General features: G+C 40.9%; 1 protein-coding gene across 1 annotated transcript in view; it reads right to left on the bottom strand.

The window, feature by feature from the left end:
* Positions 1-7,706: 7,706 nt before the first annotated feature.
* The window catches only part of LOC120435068 (NACHT, LRR and PYD domains-containing protein 12-like), a gene marked incomplete at its 5' end in the record, with an annotated part of 78,268 nt that continues 68,521 nt past the window's right edge, over positions 7,707-17,453 (bottom strand). Inside the window, 2 exons of the mRNA XM_039603924.1 lie at positions 7,707-8,216; positions 11,228-11,393. Of these exons, the coding sequence (XP_039459858.1) occupies positions 7,707-8,216; positions 11,228-11,393 (676 nt within the window). The remainder of the gene's footprint in view (positions 8,217-11,227; positions 11,394-17,453) is intronic.

Genomic DNA, 17,453 nt, shown 5'->3' with positions numbered 1-17,453 from the left:
GTACCTAAGCTGGAACTCGAAAGAGGACAGGGCGGACAACCAGTGATAGCTCGTCGCGTCTAACTTAGCGGTGGTCAAAATGTAAGTTAGAGGGTTACTGTCAGTTATTACTGTGAAAGGACTGCCATATAAGTAATCGCAAAACTTTTCCGTTACAGCCCATTTGAGGGCAAGAAACTCAAGCTTATGAGCAGGATAACGGCTTTCGCTTTTTGATAGTCCTCTACTTGCGTATGCAATTACTCGCAACTCTCCCTCCTGCTCTTGATAAAGAGCTGCCCCTAACCCAGTTGTGCTTGCATCTGTGTGTAATACATAAGGCAACTTGGGGTTGGCAAAGCCTAAAATTGGGGCAGAAGTCAGTTTGTCTATAATCGCCTCAAACGCTTTCTGACAACTCTCTGTCCATCTCTCCCCGAAAGGAGCTTTTGGCTGAAAGTATTGGATGTAGCTGGACTTAGAGCCATTGCTCTTTCGCAGTGGGGGGTATCCGGCAGTTAGGTTGGTAAGGGGTTTTACGATCTTAGAAAAGTCCTTAATAAACCGCCTATAATACCCCGCAAACCCTAAGAAGGAGCGGAGTTCTTTCAAGTTCTTGGGACTTGGCCATGTTTTTAATGCTGCTACTTTTTCGGGGTCTGTTTCGACACCATTTTGGGAGACAATGTGCCCTAAGTACCGAACTGACGTCTGAAAAAACATACATTTTTCAGGCGATAGCTTCAGACCGTATTCTTTGAGACGATTAAGCACGTGGAGAAGGCGGGTCTCATGTTGTTCGAGGGTTTCGGAGTAAACTATAAGGTCGTCTAGATAGACCAGGACTTCCTTAAGGTTGATGTCGCCCATACATTTCTCCATCAGCCTTTGAAATGTGCTGGGAGCGTCTGTTATGCCTTGGGGCATCCGGTTGAACTCGAAGAACCCCATCGGACATACGAAGGCGGTTTTGTGCTTATCTGCCTCATCGACCTCGATCTGGTAATACCCGCTTTTGAGGTCAAGGACCGAGAACCACTTCGATCCTGTCAAGGCGGAGAACGCTTCTTCCAAATTAGGAAGCGCGTAGGCGTCTTTGATGGTGTTCAGATTCAACTTGCGGTAATCTACACAAAGTCTTACGTCTCCGTTTTTCTTCCTTACCACCACTATCGGTGAGGAAAATGGCGACTCGGATTCACGAATGACACCTGCATCGCTTAGTTCCTGCAGATGCCTCCGTACAGCGTCAAGATCTTGTGGTCGTACGGGACGGGGTCTGTGTTTAAAGGGGGTTTCATCGCTCAGTTTGATTTGGTGCTTTACCTTGTTAGTGCAACCAAAGTCTGTATTGTGTAGTGCGAAAACCTCCGACATAGCACTTAACTTTTGTGTGATTCGTTCTTTCCATTCAGCAGGGACTGGAGAATCAGCAAAGTTAAGACTAAGCTCAGCAGGGTTCGAGCTGGGAGTCTGTTTGGACTGCTCTGTGATCTGACTGTTTGGTATGATCTTTTGAATAGCATGCATTTCAGCAATGACACTTTTCGCAGGGATAACTATGTCATGCTTACTTTCATTTCGCAGGACCACTGGAAGCTTTTGTGAGGGTTTCTCAGCAAGGGTAAGTAGACAGTTGGTGACCAAGACACCACCTGGCAAGGAGGATGTAGAGGGGGTCTCGACCACTACCCACCTGCCTGAGTGTTCAGTTTTTGCGTGGACTAAACCCCCTAAGACTCGACTTTGGCCTGCAGGAATGACTTCAGGCTCTTTCCCTGAAAGAGTGACAAGACCAAGGCTGTCGTCCTCCTTTTGCTTGTGTCTTTGTTGTAACACGCTCAGCACTACTCTATAACCATAAGGCAGGATACTGAGGTCTGTATCAGCCAAGGAAAGGCTTTCAAAGACAAGGTCAAGAGTGTTAGTGCCAATTAAGAGACAAGACTGAACACTAGAGCGTGTGTCTGGAACAACTAATGCAAGAGAAGACACAGTAAGTTCAGTACCAAAACAGTTCTTTGGAAAGGTAAGGTCGACACAAATATAGCCTGAATATGGGACATTCTGACCATTTGCAGCTTCGACTTCTAGCAGGTCCTGTATTGGATGGATTTCAAGGTCTGCAAGATTCTTTTCATAGAACGACCGGGACACTGTGGTCACTTGCGATCCGGTATCAAGAAGGCAGTTGCAAGCTTGATCATTGATTTTTACTTGAGCCGTGTACTTAGCTCCAATTAGACCCTTGGGTAGTTTCACATTGGCCGATTTACTGTTTGAGAATCGTTTTTTGGGCTTATGTGAAGGTTCGGTGGGACTGGTTTTATCCGTAGCACCCATTTGTCCCGCAATGAGGGCTCCCTTTAGTTTAAAGGCTGTGTTTGCTTGTTTTGTCTATCCCACAGTAACTGTTTTTCTTTCAACTGTTTCCTTTTGTCAGTGACTAAAGACGGGTTTGGGTCATTTGGGCACACAGAGGCAATATGGCTGTCTTCGCCGCACTGGAAACAGTATCCAGGCTTGGGCCTACTCTTCGCAGCTTGGGATGTCAAGGGGGTTTGTTCTGGTACTTTAGAGTTGGTCTTAGCATTAGCTTTTGGAGGGTTAGACTTTTTCCTAGGAGGGTTTGGGGTTAATGTTGCGAGATGGCTTTGAAGCTGACTGATTTGTGCCTTTAGTTCTGTGACCAGATCTTTTTGAGCATCTACTGGTGGGTCTACTTTCTGGGGTTTCAATCTTGTCAGTTCACTCTGCAGCGCAGTTATTTGTGTTCGCATTTCAGTGAGATCGTTTTGCATGGTGAGCGCAGGAAAGTCAGTATTTGCAGCAATAGAGTGAGAGGCTACTTTTGGTCTGGTGGCAGCAAAATGCTTTTTCATTCGGCTTTCTTTCTCTTCTACTCTCAACTGTAGCAGCAGCTCGGTGAATGAGGGGGGTTTATCTTTTTTCCTTTCGAGCTGAAGATCTGTTAACAAGGCATTATCCCAACACCCCCGACAGAATTGACGCAGAAGGTGTCGGTATGCTTCACCAGCTACGACACCACCTCTTTTCAGAGCTTTTGAGAGAGCTGTTTGCAAGCGATGGAGGTAGTGTGAAGGCTTTTCACCCGCATCTTGCAATGTGTTGAGAAATTTGGCGAAAAGCTCATCGCCATCCTCCACAGTGCCAAAAGCTGAATTGAGTAGTTCAAGATAAGCTGAAGGCAAGGCTTCAGGGCCCAGAGGTTTCACCACGTTGGCAGCAGGCGGTACAAGACTGTCTAAGATTTTCCGCGAGCGTTGCAAGTCAGACAGATTGGGATCTTGAAGTAGGAGCTCTACACTGTGGCACCATGTATCAAAGTCCACCTCATGACTAGGACAGGGTAGTTTGCCTGAAAAATTTCTGAGGCAGAAGGAGGCGTTCACTGGTGAGACAAGAGCTTCACTTCGCACACTGTGCTCTACTACAACCTTCTGCACCTCAGGGTGTGTTATAAAGCTCTGTGGAATGGTAGTTTGTAGATCTGGTTGTGTCTGGTCGACTGACTCAGAGTCGTTGATGCGTACATTAGCTTTGATCGGTTCTGCAGTTTCACTTTGGATAGGTTGATCATTTGCTTGTACTTGGGTTGTTGGTTCACTTTGTGCGTCTGGGGTAGGAGCTTCTGTGCTGTGTGTGACTGATTGAGCACATTGGGAAAGGTGTTCATGTAGAACAGCTTCAAAAGATTTGCCACTAAGTTTAGCAATGCTTTGCAGTTCATTGAAAAGTCTGTTGGTGGCGATGTTGGTAACAGCTGCGATGTACTCAGGTGACAGGGCTCGTATCTGATAAGTGACTTCATTAGGACATTCAAGTGTGTAGGGTGGTAAGGGTTCAAGTGTTGACAGAGCAGCTCCACTCTCATACTCCACAATAACATTTTTGTGGTAAGAAGACTTGGGATCATCTATCTTAAGGGTTCTTGCTGTTCGACCATATCTGTTTAAAAAGTCTTTTAAAGCTTCATCAGCGTCTGTGCCTGTAATCCCACTAACAATAACTGAGTTTGGGATTTTAACATTCGCTCTGTCAACTATTTCCATTTTGCCGGACTTGGCCTATTTTTGAGGTCTGGGTCAGGAAACAAGCGTTGAGGAATCAATTACTACTCCTGGCTGGCTCGCCACTTCTGTAACACTTCTGGAGATGTTACAGTATACTAGGACCAGTTAGGTTCGACTACTAGAGTAGTAATGAGTGTAGGCTGTAATAAAGACCACAGACCAGAAAATAAGTTTAAATTGCCGGCTTGTTATTTTGCAAAAAACAGATAATAGACAGTTGACAAACATTACATAAAACATTCAACACACCTTTAAGGAAACAAGATATTTTCTTTCCCTTCTTTAGTTCAGTGATTTCTGTTGATTTATCCTATTTATTTCAAAACCTTTTATTTGGCTTTAAAAGGATGTTATTTTCAACCTAGGTTATTGTCTTATTCATTTCAAATTCTAAGTTCAAGCTTATCCTTTGATCCATTTGCATTAACACTGTGTTAGTTTAAATCAAGTTTAGTTCTTTTAGGCCCAAGATTTAATTTAGTCTTGGTCTAGGTTCACCTTTAAATTTCAACCCGTTCTTATTTTGTTTTAAACCCCACAAAATTATTTACATTTCCAACAACACCATTACAGCATTAAAATGTAAGGTTGACCAAAATAAATTACAAAAACATGTAAAAACTGAAAACAATTCAGCAAAAGGCTGAACAAATCCCTTAAACAAACAAATAAACAAAAGAAAATTGTCTCTGTGTCCTTTAACTATAAATCCTGGAATTGCTCTGAATGATTATCCAGTGCTTTGAAAGTCCACTGTTCTTTTGCAGAGGTGTATGGATTAATCCTACCAGTTTCTTTGCAGCGAAATAGTTCAACGTCCAGCAGGGGGCGGTTTTCCTTTTTCCTGCTCGGTACAGTTCAATGGGTCCGTGAGTGGCTCGCCATCTTGTTTCTCGCTCAGCGGATCAAACTCCGATTCTAGTTCGGCATTTCCCGATCCAAACCTTAATGGCCTACCATAACAACAAAGCAATATGCATAAACATTTGAAAATAACACACGGGTAGCCCTTAAATAACAGTAAAAGTCCGTTTTTTCCAGCTTATTTAGCCGTAAATGAGGTGACGCCAACATGGCGCGCTGAAACACCGTCAAAGGCCTTTGAACTGCAGCCTGTTTGTCGGTTAAGCACCAATCCACCGTTTTTTAACATAAAACAACATAAATCTGCTACCTTGACTTTCCATTTGCATGAAATGAGCAATATAATACAACAAAACATTTCTTGCATGAAATAAAATACAATTTCTGAACTCACCAAGTCCCGTTCGGTTACGTTCACAACGTCACAAAGGCAAGGACAGGTCGGAAAAACAAAAATATATTCTCCAGAGTAAGAAAATGACTTTATGTAGACTTCTGGCTTGTTTTTACTATTTTTTCACTCGTCTAGGCAGCAGCTCTGCAAGGACTGTCTGCATTTCTCCCTCTCCAGCATCAAAAAGAAGGAACAACCCGATTGGGTGTGGCTGATCACAGGAGTCACGCTGCAGCGTACCCTTTCACAATAAGAGTCTGAACACATTTTTTAGCCATTTTACCTTAATTAACATAAAAACACCATGAATTAGCAAGTTTTTAAACCTTTTAACATGTTTTTAAACACAAATGAAATCTTATACCATGGATTATATCATTGCTGATGTTTTTAATGAATTTTCTTAACCATTATGTTCTATTTATTGACTATTTATCACCTGTAATATATTTCTTATGACTGTTTTTACTAACAGGCTTTTGTTTATTGACAACTATGTTAACCAGGGTTACAAGAGGACGCAATAATGCAATGTAGCATTTTTACACTGAACACTTCCAGTCATGGAAACTGTCTGTTGGATCTGTGTGACGTTGCTTTCTTGTGTTGCTTTCTTGGTTAGAGTTCCTCACAAATGTCCAGATTATTCTTCTAATGAGGCGTCGACCATGTTTTCAGTTCTTTGGAAGAAAACATCGCCCTTTGCCATCCTTACTTTTCTTTGACTTCTTCAAATGCAGCTGAACTCCAGCTGGTATTTGATTGGACTTTGCAGCTGTTTCTGGTCATCAGTTCATTCCTGCAAACCTCTGAACCTGAACAACAATGATGCTGCATTGCTGGCTGATCCCAAAAGGTTGATTCTGTTCATCTGGACGTTTTCAGAAACGTTTGCTCACTGATCAGGTGACTTCTTCAGTCTCAGCTGACTGCAGCTTTACAACCTTACAAACAGCACATTTGCACAATGACTGAAACCAGCAGCACCTGATATATATGATACTAATATAATACATATACATATATAATCCATACTAATGATGAAGGAACTGAGCTCACAGTCCATTGTTCATTCAGTGAACTACTCAGTTTATTTTGGCCTCAGAAATGCTCACTCTGTTTGTACATCACTGTCAGCAATAGACTCATTCTGCTGTGTGGACAGGAACACATGTGACATCACTTCCTGTTTGTTTGTGACTGAAGAGTGTAAGGAAGGAAGTATTATTTTTTTTGTTATTTTTATTATTTCCATTGATTATTTTATTTTTATTAATTCTATTTTTATTATTTTGTTATTACTGTTGCATAATCATATAGCAAGCATTTGCATTGACACATTTATTGAAATATTGATTCATAGGTTGAACATATTGGCACCCAATTAATTAGTCTTTAGTACAGTTTCAGTGAGAACCACGTTAAACTGTTGAGTTGAATCTATAATCCTAAATGCTTTTGAGTGTTTTTATACTCTTGTGAAAGACTGAGTTGCACGCTGACAGGAAACGCCATGCTTTGCAAAAGTGAAACCGAAAGCAGAGTCTGAGTGCAAGTATTTTGAGCAGGTTATGAACAATCAGGTTATTCTTTAGTATCTTTTATATATCTATATCTTTTGATTAAGCTTTTAGTAGAGGTTCTTGATTAAAACATTTATTCAGTAGATTACATATACATAGTTTCAGTTCGGTTATTACATATATGAGAGTGGCTTCTGTCTCTCTGTCTGGTGAGAGGTCAGGAGCTAGTCGGCGAGGTGAAATAGGGTGCAACTGTGGTTAGCACATACACACACATACAAGTTAGAGAGAATCATTTGTAGGTCAAAGTTTGAGCATGCTTCCTGTGACTGTTTGATGAAGAAGCAGGTGCAGGATGTGAGAGCTGAGCTGGCTTGCGGGAAACCACCGGGGAGAAGATGGAAGCCAGTGTCCTTTAATTGTGTCACAAGTTGTCAAATAGAACGTTTGTGGTTTTGAGTTGATGTATCCATGTAACTGACGCAAGAGGGGGCGTTCTAATACACCAATGCATAAAACTGTGTTCTGAAGTTTTGGAGATGAGATCTGATGCTGTCTGTGTACAGATTACATCTCCACACGCTGCGTGTGTTTCATTAAAATCTTCGTTTGACTCCACCTGACAGGGTCAGTGTGTTATTCCAATCTCCTACACCTCTCTCTCCTCAAAATGAACCTTAACAAGAGGAAGAAGTTTACAAGGAATCATTTAGAAGAGTTTCAAACATCAACTGATTGAATCCATGAATCTGAAAACGTGTTTGTGAGTGAAAGAGACAGACATGTACAGACTGAACTATCTGTTCAACAGTCAGAGTGTTTCTCTAACAGGAGACACTCTTTACACTCCACTCAGCACAGGGACACTGAGGCACCAGGATAGAACCAAAACCCAGGATAAAGAGTTTGAGTGAATGTGGTGTTGAAGGTGTGGAGGTGGATCAGAGTGTCAGAGGACACTCTGTAGAAGGACAGAGTGCCAGCAGGACAGTCCACATACACTGCTACTCTGTTAGAGACAGAGGAGGAGGAGGAGGAGATGGATGTTTGTCTGTTATTGTGCCTGACAGAATGAGGACCATCATCAGAGCAGTACAGACTCCAGGACTGATCATTGTGTCCAAACCCACAGTCACTGCCTCCTTTTCTTCTGATTCTTCTGTAACTCACTGATATAAAAACGTCTCCTCTCCACTCGACCTCCCAGTAACAGCGACCAGTCAGACCATTTCTACACAGCAGCTGAGGACAAACATTAAATCTGTCTGGATGATCAGGATATGACTGAACCTCTTTCACACGTGTCACCTTCCTGTTGTCTTCAGACAGTTGGAGCTTTGTGTTCACTGTGTTTGTGTCGATTGTGAGTTGACAGGAATCTGATGGAGAGAACAAACACAATCCAGCTGCAGTTATTGATCCATCATCTGTTCATTGATTGACACTTTGATGATGACTCCTGACATCAGGGATGTGAATGATGAAGATGGTTGAATGTGTGCTGCTTTGTTTCCATGAATCCCATTAAAAACACACTTACACTTCCTCAGACCTGGTCTCAACCATCGGACTCCAGCAGGCTCCACCCTGAAAGGAGGAGGGGGGTCAGAGCAGCACAGTCAGCATGCACACATGGACATTACATGGCTCTCATACACACACTGTTACACACTGAGCTCAAAGCTCGGCTCCACTGTTTTATTCAAAGAAATCTACATTTATTTATCAGCACATTTAAAAACAGGTTGAGCCAAAGTGCTGCACAGAGTAGAGATAAAATAGGAAACCTACACAGTAATTACTATAAAGACTCGTCAGAATTGAAAGCTACAGAGTACAAATGTGTTTCCAACCGGGTTTTAAAAATGTCGAGTGTTGGTGAAGACCTGATGTGAAGGGCCGACTGTTCCAGAGTTTGGCTGCAGCCATCGATAAAGCTCACCTCTGTTTTTACGTCTAGTTCTGGGGAAAGTCAGAAGCTACTTATCTGCAGACTTGAGGGCTCGACTTAGATTATTTTAGTTAAAGAGAGATAAGATGGAGCTAATCCATTCAGAGATTTAAAGACAAACAACTAAATCTTGAAGTTGATTCTACGACGTACTGTTAACCAGTGTAAAAAGCTGGTGATGGGTATATCTAGCACAGACCCAGCACTGGAACGAGACAATTCTAGTACAACAGCAAAAAGCATTGGACACCAAGCAGAGCTCCTTGATCTCATGCACGAGGGAGAGAACTATTGCATTATAACGATGTGAGGAGTTAATGCCATGTATGCTGCCATTAGCGGCTAATTCTAATTAGGGGTGAATAATTATTACCAGCTAATGCTAATATCGTTTTCCCTTCCCTTTTAAAAATGTGAGCAGCTAGTGCTAGGTAGGCTGATGCTAGCAGCTAATGCTAATTTGATGTGAATTAGCATTATATTAGTGAGGAGTTAATGCTAAGTAAACTGCCATTAGTGGCTACTGCTAATTTTAAGTGAATAGCTTTTGGCAGCTAATGCTAATACCATATTTTCTTGCTTTATAACAATGTCACCAGCTAATGATATGTAGTTTGCCGTTATTAGCTAATACTAATTTGAGGTGAATTAGCATTATCCGCTTATGCTAACAATGCTTTTTCTTACTTTTTAACAATATGAGTGGCTAATGTGAACACTATTTTTCATTCAATTTTAACTTTTCCCCTGTGATGTGAAGAGTTAATGCTAAATAGGATGCCATTAGTGGCTACCTCTAATTTTAGGTGAATAAGTATTAGCAGCTAATGCTCATACCGTTTTCCTTTGCTTTGTAAGAATGACAGCAGCTAATGATACGAAGCCTACCGTTATTAACTAATTCTAATTTTAGGTGAATAGGAATTGGCAGCTAATACCATATTTTCTTGCTTTATAACAATGTGACCACCTAATACTAGGTAGGTTGCCGTTATTAGCTAATACTAATTTGAGGTGAATTAGCATTATCCGATAATGGTAACTCGTTTGCCCTGCATTATAACGATGTCAGGAGTCAAAGCTAAGTAGGCTGCCATCAGGGGCCAACTCTAATTAGGGGTGAATAATTATTAGCAGCTAATGCTAATACCGTTTTCCCTTTCCTTATAACAACTTGAGCAGCTAATGATAATTTGATGTGAATTAGCATTATATTACTGAGCAGTTAATGCTAAGTAGGCTGCCGTTATTAACTAATGCTACTTTGACATGAATTAGCATTATGCGCTAATGCTAATACTGTTTTCCCTTCTTTTTAACAATGTGAACGGCTAATGCTAATTTAATGTGACTTAGCATTATTGGATAATGCTAACACTGTTTTCTCTTACTTCTTAAAAATTATAGTAGCTAATACTAATACTTTTTTCCGTTGGGTAACAACGATGTGAGGAGTTAAGGCTAAGCAGGCTGCTTTAAGCTTTTGGCTTATTCGAATTAGAGGTGAAATAATTATTAGCAGCTAATGCTAATACAGTTTCCTTACAACAATATGAGCAGCTAATGCTAATTTGATGTGAATTAGCATTATATTAGTAAGGAGATAATGCTAGGTGGGCTGACATTAGCAGCTAAAGCTAATTTGAGGTGAATAAGCATTAGTAGTTAACGCTAATACCCTTTTCTCTTGTGTTATAATGATGTGAGGCGTTAATGCTAAATAGGCTGCCATGAGTGACTCTTTTCCCTTGCGTTATAATGATGTGAAGAGTTTATGCTAAGTAAGCTGCCATTAGCAGCTAATGCTAATACTGTTTTCCCTTGCTTTCTACAACTTGAGCAGGTATTGCTAAGTAAGCCACTTTGCTCTGCTGAGGATTTGTGTGACCATGATGGAAACTCTGCTAAGCTAATGCTGTTTATGGGCCCCGTTAGAATCAATATTTCATTCTCATTCTCTTGTTTGAGAACAATAACAGAAAAATGTGCACTTGAGAACAAATTTATGTAGAGTTTGTCAGTGTTTAAGCTGCCATTTCCAAATGTTAGCTGCTCCTGTCTGCCCCTTTGTCACACACAGGCTGAAATGATTCACAGCTTTGTTTCATCCATCTGTCAGTGTCACTGTGGACATACAGCATGGGAAACATACACATGACTGACACTTTATTAGGTACACAGTGGCATCTATCTCAGGTACACCTGTGACCTAAATGTTCCTGCAAACAGACTCCTTGGAGACCCCCTACATAAATATCCATGTACTATCCAAGTAGAGTAATATGTCTGTCCCTGAAAATATTCCTGCATGTGTGATTGTTCATGTCTCATCTGCAGGAAACAAACAAGAAGTGAGTGAAGGACACAGGAAATGTTTCCAGCTCTTCCTCCTCTATCAGACATTCTCTCCATACCTGAGAGTGTCCAGTCTCCAGCCTGGATCCTTCAGTCCAGCCGACAGCAGCTTCATTCCTGAGTCTCCTGGATGATTGTAGCTCAGGTCCAGCTCTCTCAGATGGGAGGGGTTGGAGCTCAGAGCTGATGCCAGAGAAATACAGCCTTCCTCTGTGATCAGACAGCCTGACAGACTGCAGACACACAAAACAACAATCCATCTGTCAACAATCATTTTCTCTTTGTCACAATGACATCTATCCATTTACATCCATTCAATGTAACTTTATTTATAAGTGACAATTCAAACAGTCATCTCAAGCTGTTTAACAGTGTAAGGTAGCAGCCTCCAATATTAGAGAGAAAGCCCCAACCATCAGACAATCCACTGTGAGCAGCACTTGGTGATGGTGGGAAGGAAGAACTCCCTTTGACACAAAGATCCTCCCAGTGAAAACAGGCTCCAGGAGGAGCATCTACCATGACTGGTTGCAGGGTAAGGTGAAAGAGAAGAGATGAGCTCAGAGGGACAAGAACAAAACACAAACTAAGGAGAGAGAAGACAAAAGTTAAGGACATGCAGTAGTGACATATAAAAGCATCAGGAGTGAAAAGGGGGGAGTGGAGAAAAAAGCAAAGCATCATGGGAAGTCCACCAACAGCCTGAACCTATAGCAGCATAACTAAGGGATGGTTCAGGGTCACCTGATCCAGCTCTAACTATAAGCTTTATCAAAAAGGAAAGTTTGAAGCTGATCTTCAAAGTAGAGAGGGTGTCTGTCTCCTGAACTCAAACTGGGAGCTGCTTCCACACCAAGTCCAACATAGCCAGGCTTTCCTTGCTGCTTTGACAAAACCTCAAATCCCAGTCAGAGATGATGAGTATCATCACAGTGATGATCATTTCTCTGTTAACCGAGGCTTTCTGCTTCAGGATCTGTGCATGCTCACAGAACAAGGAGACCTTTAAACATCATTTCACTAAATGGATGGAAGAGCATGGCCTACAGATGAACTGGTGCCAGAGATCATAAAGAACATCAAACAGTCAAATTCAACACGTTAGATGGAAATATGAGATTAATGCTGCAGATAATCATGAACCTGCTGAATTCATGAACATCAAGAATGCAGCGAGTGGTAAAATAAAGATTTGAACTCAGTGTTACTGTCTATTCCTAACATATTCCTAACATGATAGCTGCACTTTAGAGCTCTAAAACTGGAACTGACACATATTTAAAAACTACATGTTACTCAGTACATTCAGTTCTGACACTCGCCCACAGTCCAACAAAGGAAACATGGAGATCACATCAGTTCGTCACCAAAGTCTAATTATTCCAGAGGGCAGTGTTGATACAACTAAAGTTATTTGGAAGCAACGTTGAGTTTTTTTTTTTTTTATCATCGAAGTACTTCAAGTCTGAAGTATCACTTAAATGCATTACACGCTGTTGATGGCAGCAAACAAACCACCCAAACAAACAGAGGTGGGAGGCTTGGGCAGACTACCTTGGATCAGCTTGTGGGAGGAGTCTAGATAAACCAAAGAAAGACAAGCTAACAAACGCCACAGTGAAGTGGATAGCTACAAACTGCAGGCCGATTAGTGTTGTTGAAGGAGTCGGTCTGAGGAACGTTATTACGATCAACAAATGACGGCATGTATGACCCTCCCTCAAGATGCACCATCACAAGAAGAACACATGCACTGTAGAAAAAGAGACTACAAAAGCCATGGCGTTACCACCTGCACCAGCTGTTGATGTCTCTGGAGACTACTGGGCGTGGCTGGGTAACCATGGTTACCTGGGAGTTACAGTATGAAGAGTAGGTGCTGCATTCTATAGCAAACAATTTGTTATGAGGTAATCAGCTGATCTTAGTTTGACCAGAAGCGTTCACAATAATTGCAAAGCCTTTATTTTGTACAACTACCATCAGTTCGTCTGTACTGATGATAACTGTTTAGTTTGTATAGTGCAAGTAGTAGAAGTATACTACAATACTCTGATTACTGATAGAATAGATTTATGTAGATATACACCTTTGTGTTTAACATTACTGCATTATAGTACTGTGATCTTTGTCCTTATATATGGCTATGTAACACTGATGAAGCGCTAATGAATTAATACAGGCTAGGTATTGAGTGAAATATTAGGTTATTATTAATCAGAAGATTTAGGAATGCTACTGGAGCTGATGGGCAGTAATTAATAAATACACACAACACAAAATGCTTTTGCAGGTACCACGTATTTAACTGAAATCAAAGAAAAATAACAAGAAAAGGAAAACTTAAATAATCACTCCTGCTGCAGCTATTCAATTAATCAAAAACCCAGTGGGGGTGCACAAAGACAACTGTAGGAGCCATAACTAAATATATAGCATTTTGATGATCACTGGGTTTTCATTTGTTGGGTTGTTATGGGAGTCACGTGGGTGCTACCGGTGACATAAATGGGCGTTGTCAGTCTGTCATTCACTGGGTTTGATTTTGACAGAGAGGAGGGCTGGGTAGCCGTAGTTTTTGTTGACCGCTGCACAACATGTTTTGCTTTGTTACATTAGAGCCTGTGACGTTGTAAGAGTACAAATCGTGAGATGATCACATTACTCTGTAAACTCTCAAAGCACTTTAATAAATAAGCAAACAATTCCACCTTTCGCATTATTGCGTAAGTTGACAGCGCGTCAGGCAAAGAGGCAAGCTCCATCCCCGGCCTCTAGCGACTGTGGAAGTCGCTACATCTTTAGTCAACAAAAAAACGCATTCTGGAGAAGCAAGCCGCAAGCAGGATCAAAGAAATCAGATCAGGAAACCTGAAAGACGCCAAGTAAGTGAAGCGCATCTGAATGAGTGAGCCAGCAGAACCGACACACCTGACGCAATTCTGAGGAGCGCAGGTAAGAATACCTGTGCATGTCTGGTTGAGGAAAAGGAAGCCACATTGCATTAGCGCTAAGATGTTTCAAGAGGAGACACTGAATGGAATGAATGTTGGTTAAATGTGCAACGCTTTTGCTTCACTCTTGGATTGATGTCTGCGCTGCGTCTCATTAATTATGCTGCTTGGATGATGTTCAATGGACAATTAAAGTGCTGTTACGTTGAAAGGATTTTATGGTCAAAGTTTAGTGTGGCTTCCAGTGGATATACGTTTTATGGATGATCACTGAAGATTAAAATAAATTAAATTAAAAAAAATCGAACAAACAAATGGGAAAATCATGACTCAAACAGGTGGTGATGATTGTTCCTAATGATTTGGGGGGAAAGAGAGAAAGCAAAATAACTGGAAAGGCATTGTTGAATAAAATCGAAAAATTTCAAAATGAACGCAAAAGATATGTCAATAAAATGAAAGGACTCATGCAACACAATGAAAATCTTTCTCAAATTAAGCAGTATGTGGTGGATTTAAAAGCATTGTGTGAAAAGGCTTCAAGTTCACATGTTGAGGTGTTGCCTTTGGTGCCAGAGGAAGAAGTAATAAAACAAGAGGAATGGTTTTCAAGTATCATGAAATACACCAATGTGTTTTTAAATGAAATTCAAAATTGGATAAATCAAAGAGAACAAAACCCTGCTGTTTGTGCAAAGCAAATCAATTTATTGGAAAACAAAGTTGCATCAAATACTGAGACTGAAGTGGAGGATGATATCAAGCCAAGTGACAGTGTTTCAAATGTTGAAAGCCACAAAACTTCTTCATCAAGATCTTCAACTTCATCTGTTCGTATGAAAGCTGAAAGGCTAAAGTTGAACACTGAAATTGCTGAAAAAATGGCAACAATAAATGTCCTTAAAGCTCAAAGTGTAACAAGCAAAAAAGGATCTTCAAAAGTTTCAGATGGAATGAATTCATACATTTCCAATGAAAGATCTAAACAAACCCTTAATGTTGATGCATTGGAATTTATACTTCACATCTCTGCAAAACAAAATTCATTGACTAATGCTGAAACTCAAAAAAGGAGAAACGAAAACACCCAGGAATGTGTCATGCAACAAGCCATGTTGACTGAATCTTCTCAAAATAATCATCCTCAACAATATTCAGTTATTCCTTCAAACCCATCTGAGGCAAATGGACAAAATGACTGTCATACAAATGGTATGGTGGAACTGGAACCCCAAAATGATGTTATTGGAATAATGACTAAACAAAATGAAATAACAACACTTTTAATCCAACAGCAAAGCCTCTTTTCCTTACCAAAAAGAGAAATACTTCATTTTGAGGGAGATCCACTTCAATATTATTCATTTATTAAAGCATTTGAGAATGCAGTTGAGTGCAATACAAAAAATAACAGTGATCGTTTATATTTTTTGGAACAGTACACAAGAGGCCATGCAAAGGAATTGGTGAGAAGCTGTCAACAAATGAACTCAGATTGTGGTTATTGGAAGGCAAAATCACTGTTAAAGGAGCACTATGGGGATGAACAGAAGGTCGCAGCTGCATATCTGGACAAGGCACTTTCATGGCCGTCGATTAAAACAGAGGAAGTAAAAGCTCTTCAGAACTACAGTTTGTTCCTCAGGGGATGCTGTAATGCAATGGAGGAGGTGCAGCATCTGAGTGATTTGGACATGCCTTCTAATATGGTGAACATTATTAAAAAATTGCCGTATAAATTTAGGGACAGATGGAGAAGCCATGTTTGTGACCTGCAAGAAAGGCATAAAAGAAGAGCCAAATTTATGGATATTGCAGACTTTTTGGAGAAGCAAATAAGAATATTAACTGATCCTGTATTCGGTAATATTCAAGATTCTCCGCTTTCTTTACCAACTAAAGGAATGAGTAAACCTAAGTATCAAGGTAGACCTGGAAAGAAAGGAACAAGCTTTGCCACCACCATGCAAGTTGTGGAGAGTACATGTCAATGGAAAATTGTACTGGTAGTCAATATAAGCTTTTAATGATATAAGTTTGCATATGATAGAATACTGTATGTTGACCTTTTGATGACTTAGACTGTTGTCCACTACAAGACTGTTTTATAAATTCTTTCTCAAAGCGATAATAGCTGAACAAGCAGGAAGAGGAGAGCTGGACACTTTTATCTGCGCTCTCTAACAAGAAGAGGGGCTGCGTCCTTCTTCTGAATCTCACAATACACACGCCTGTGTAACATGTTCTGATAAAAGAGGAACGGAATGTTCCAGTAAGATAGCCACATACTGTTGTATAGTCATTTTTCTGAGAAGAGCGAAAATACGCCGCCCTGTTGTGTGGGCACCAGTGACTATAAATGCACGAATAAAGAGGTACACTGTGTGACTCTCATTTTGAGACTTCACCCGTGTACTGTACATGTGATTCATTACGCTGTCTCATTGTGTTTCTGTTTATATTTGCAGTTTGCCATTTGGGATTTTTCCCTTAACAGTACACCTAAGCCTGCGGAAACGGAAATGAAAAATAATCAGGTTGGAAGGAACGTCTGTATTTGTTGTGGAGGAAGACACATGTTGGACGTTTGTGCACAGTTGGGAAAAATGGCTCATGAGAAGAAGATAACCTTCTTAAAGGAAAATGGCATCTGTTTTGGCTGCTTGTGTATAGGACACATCAGTAAAGATTGCCGTAAGAGGATTTCCTGTTCCAAATGCAGCCGGAAACATCCCACCATCCTGCACAAAGAAAGTACACCCTCTGAAAAGACAGACAGGAACATGCAGCCGCATGTGAGCACATTGGTGTCGAGTGGTCTTACAGGGGCTGGAGACCAGGACTGTAAAATGCCCATTGTACCTGTCCAAGTAAAGTCAAAGAAAGGAAGCAATATTATTACAACATATGCTTTTTTGGACCAAGGGAGCACAGCAGTTTTCTGCACTGAGAGTCTGATGCGCAGACTACACCTTGAGGGAAGGAAAGGAAACATCCTCCTGAGAACCATGGGCCAAGAAAGAGTTGTGAGCAGCAACACTTTATCAGGACTGGAGGTTGCCGCTCTTTGTGGTGACGATTTTCTGGAGCTGCCAAAAGTGTACACACAGGAGTCCATGCCTGTACATAAAAGAAATATTACAACACCAGGAGATATAAAAGGATGGTCACATTTAAAACACATAAACTTCCCTCAAATAAATACAGGAATCGAACTTCTGATCGGAACAAACATTCCCAAAGCCTTGGAACCTCTGGAAGTGGTGTGTAGTGTTGATGGAGGACCGTATGCCGTAAGGACAAGGCTTGGCTGGACCATCAATGGGCCACTTTCAGGAA

This window comes from Oreochromis aureus, linkage group 3 (genome assembly GCF_013358895.1).
Source record: "Oreochromis aureus strain Israel breed Guangdong linkage group 3, ZZ_aureus, whole genome shotgun sequence".
NCBI lineage: Eukaryota > Metazoa > Chordata > Actinopteri > Cichliformes > Cichlidae > Oreochromis > Oreochromis aureus.
This window is presented reverse-complemented; position numbering and strand designations above follow the sequence as displayed.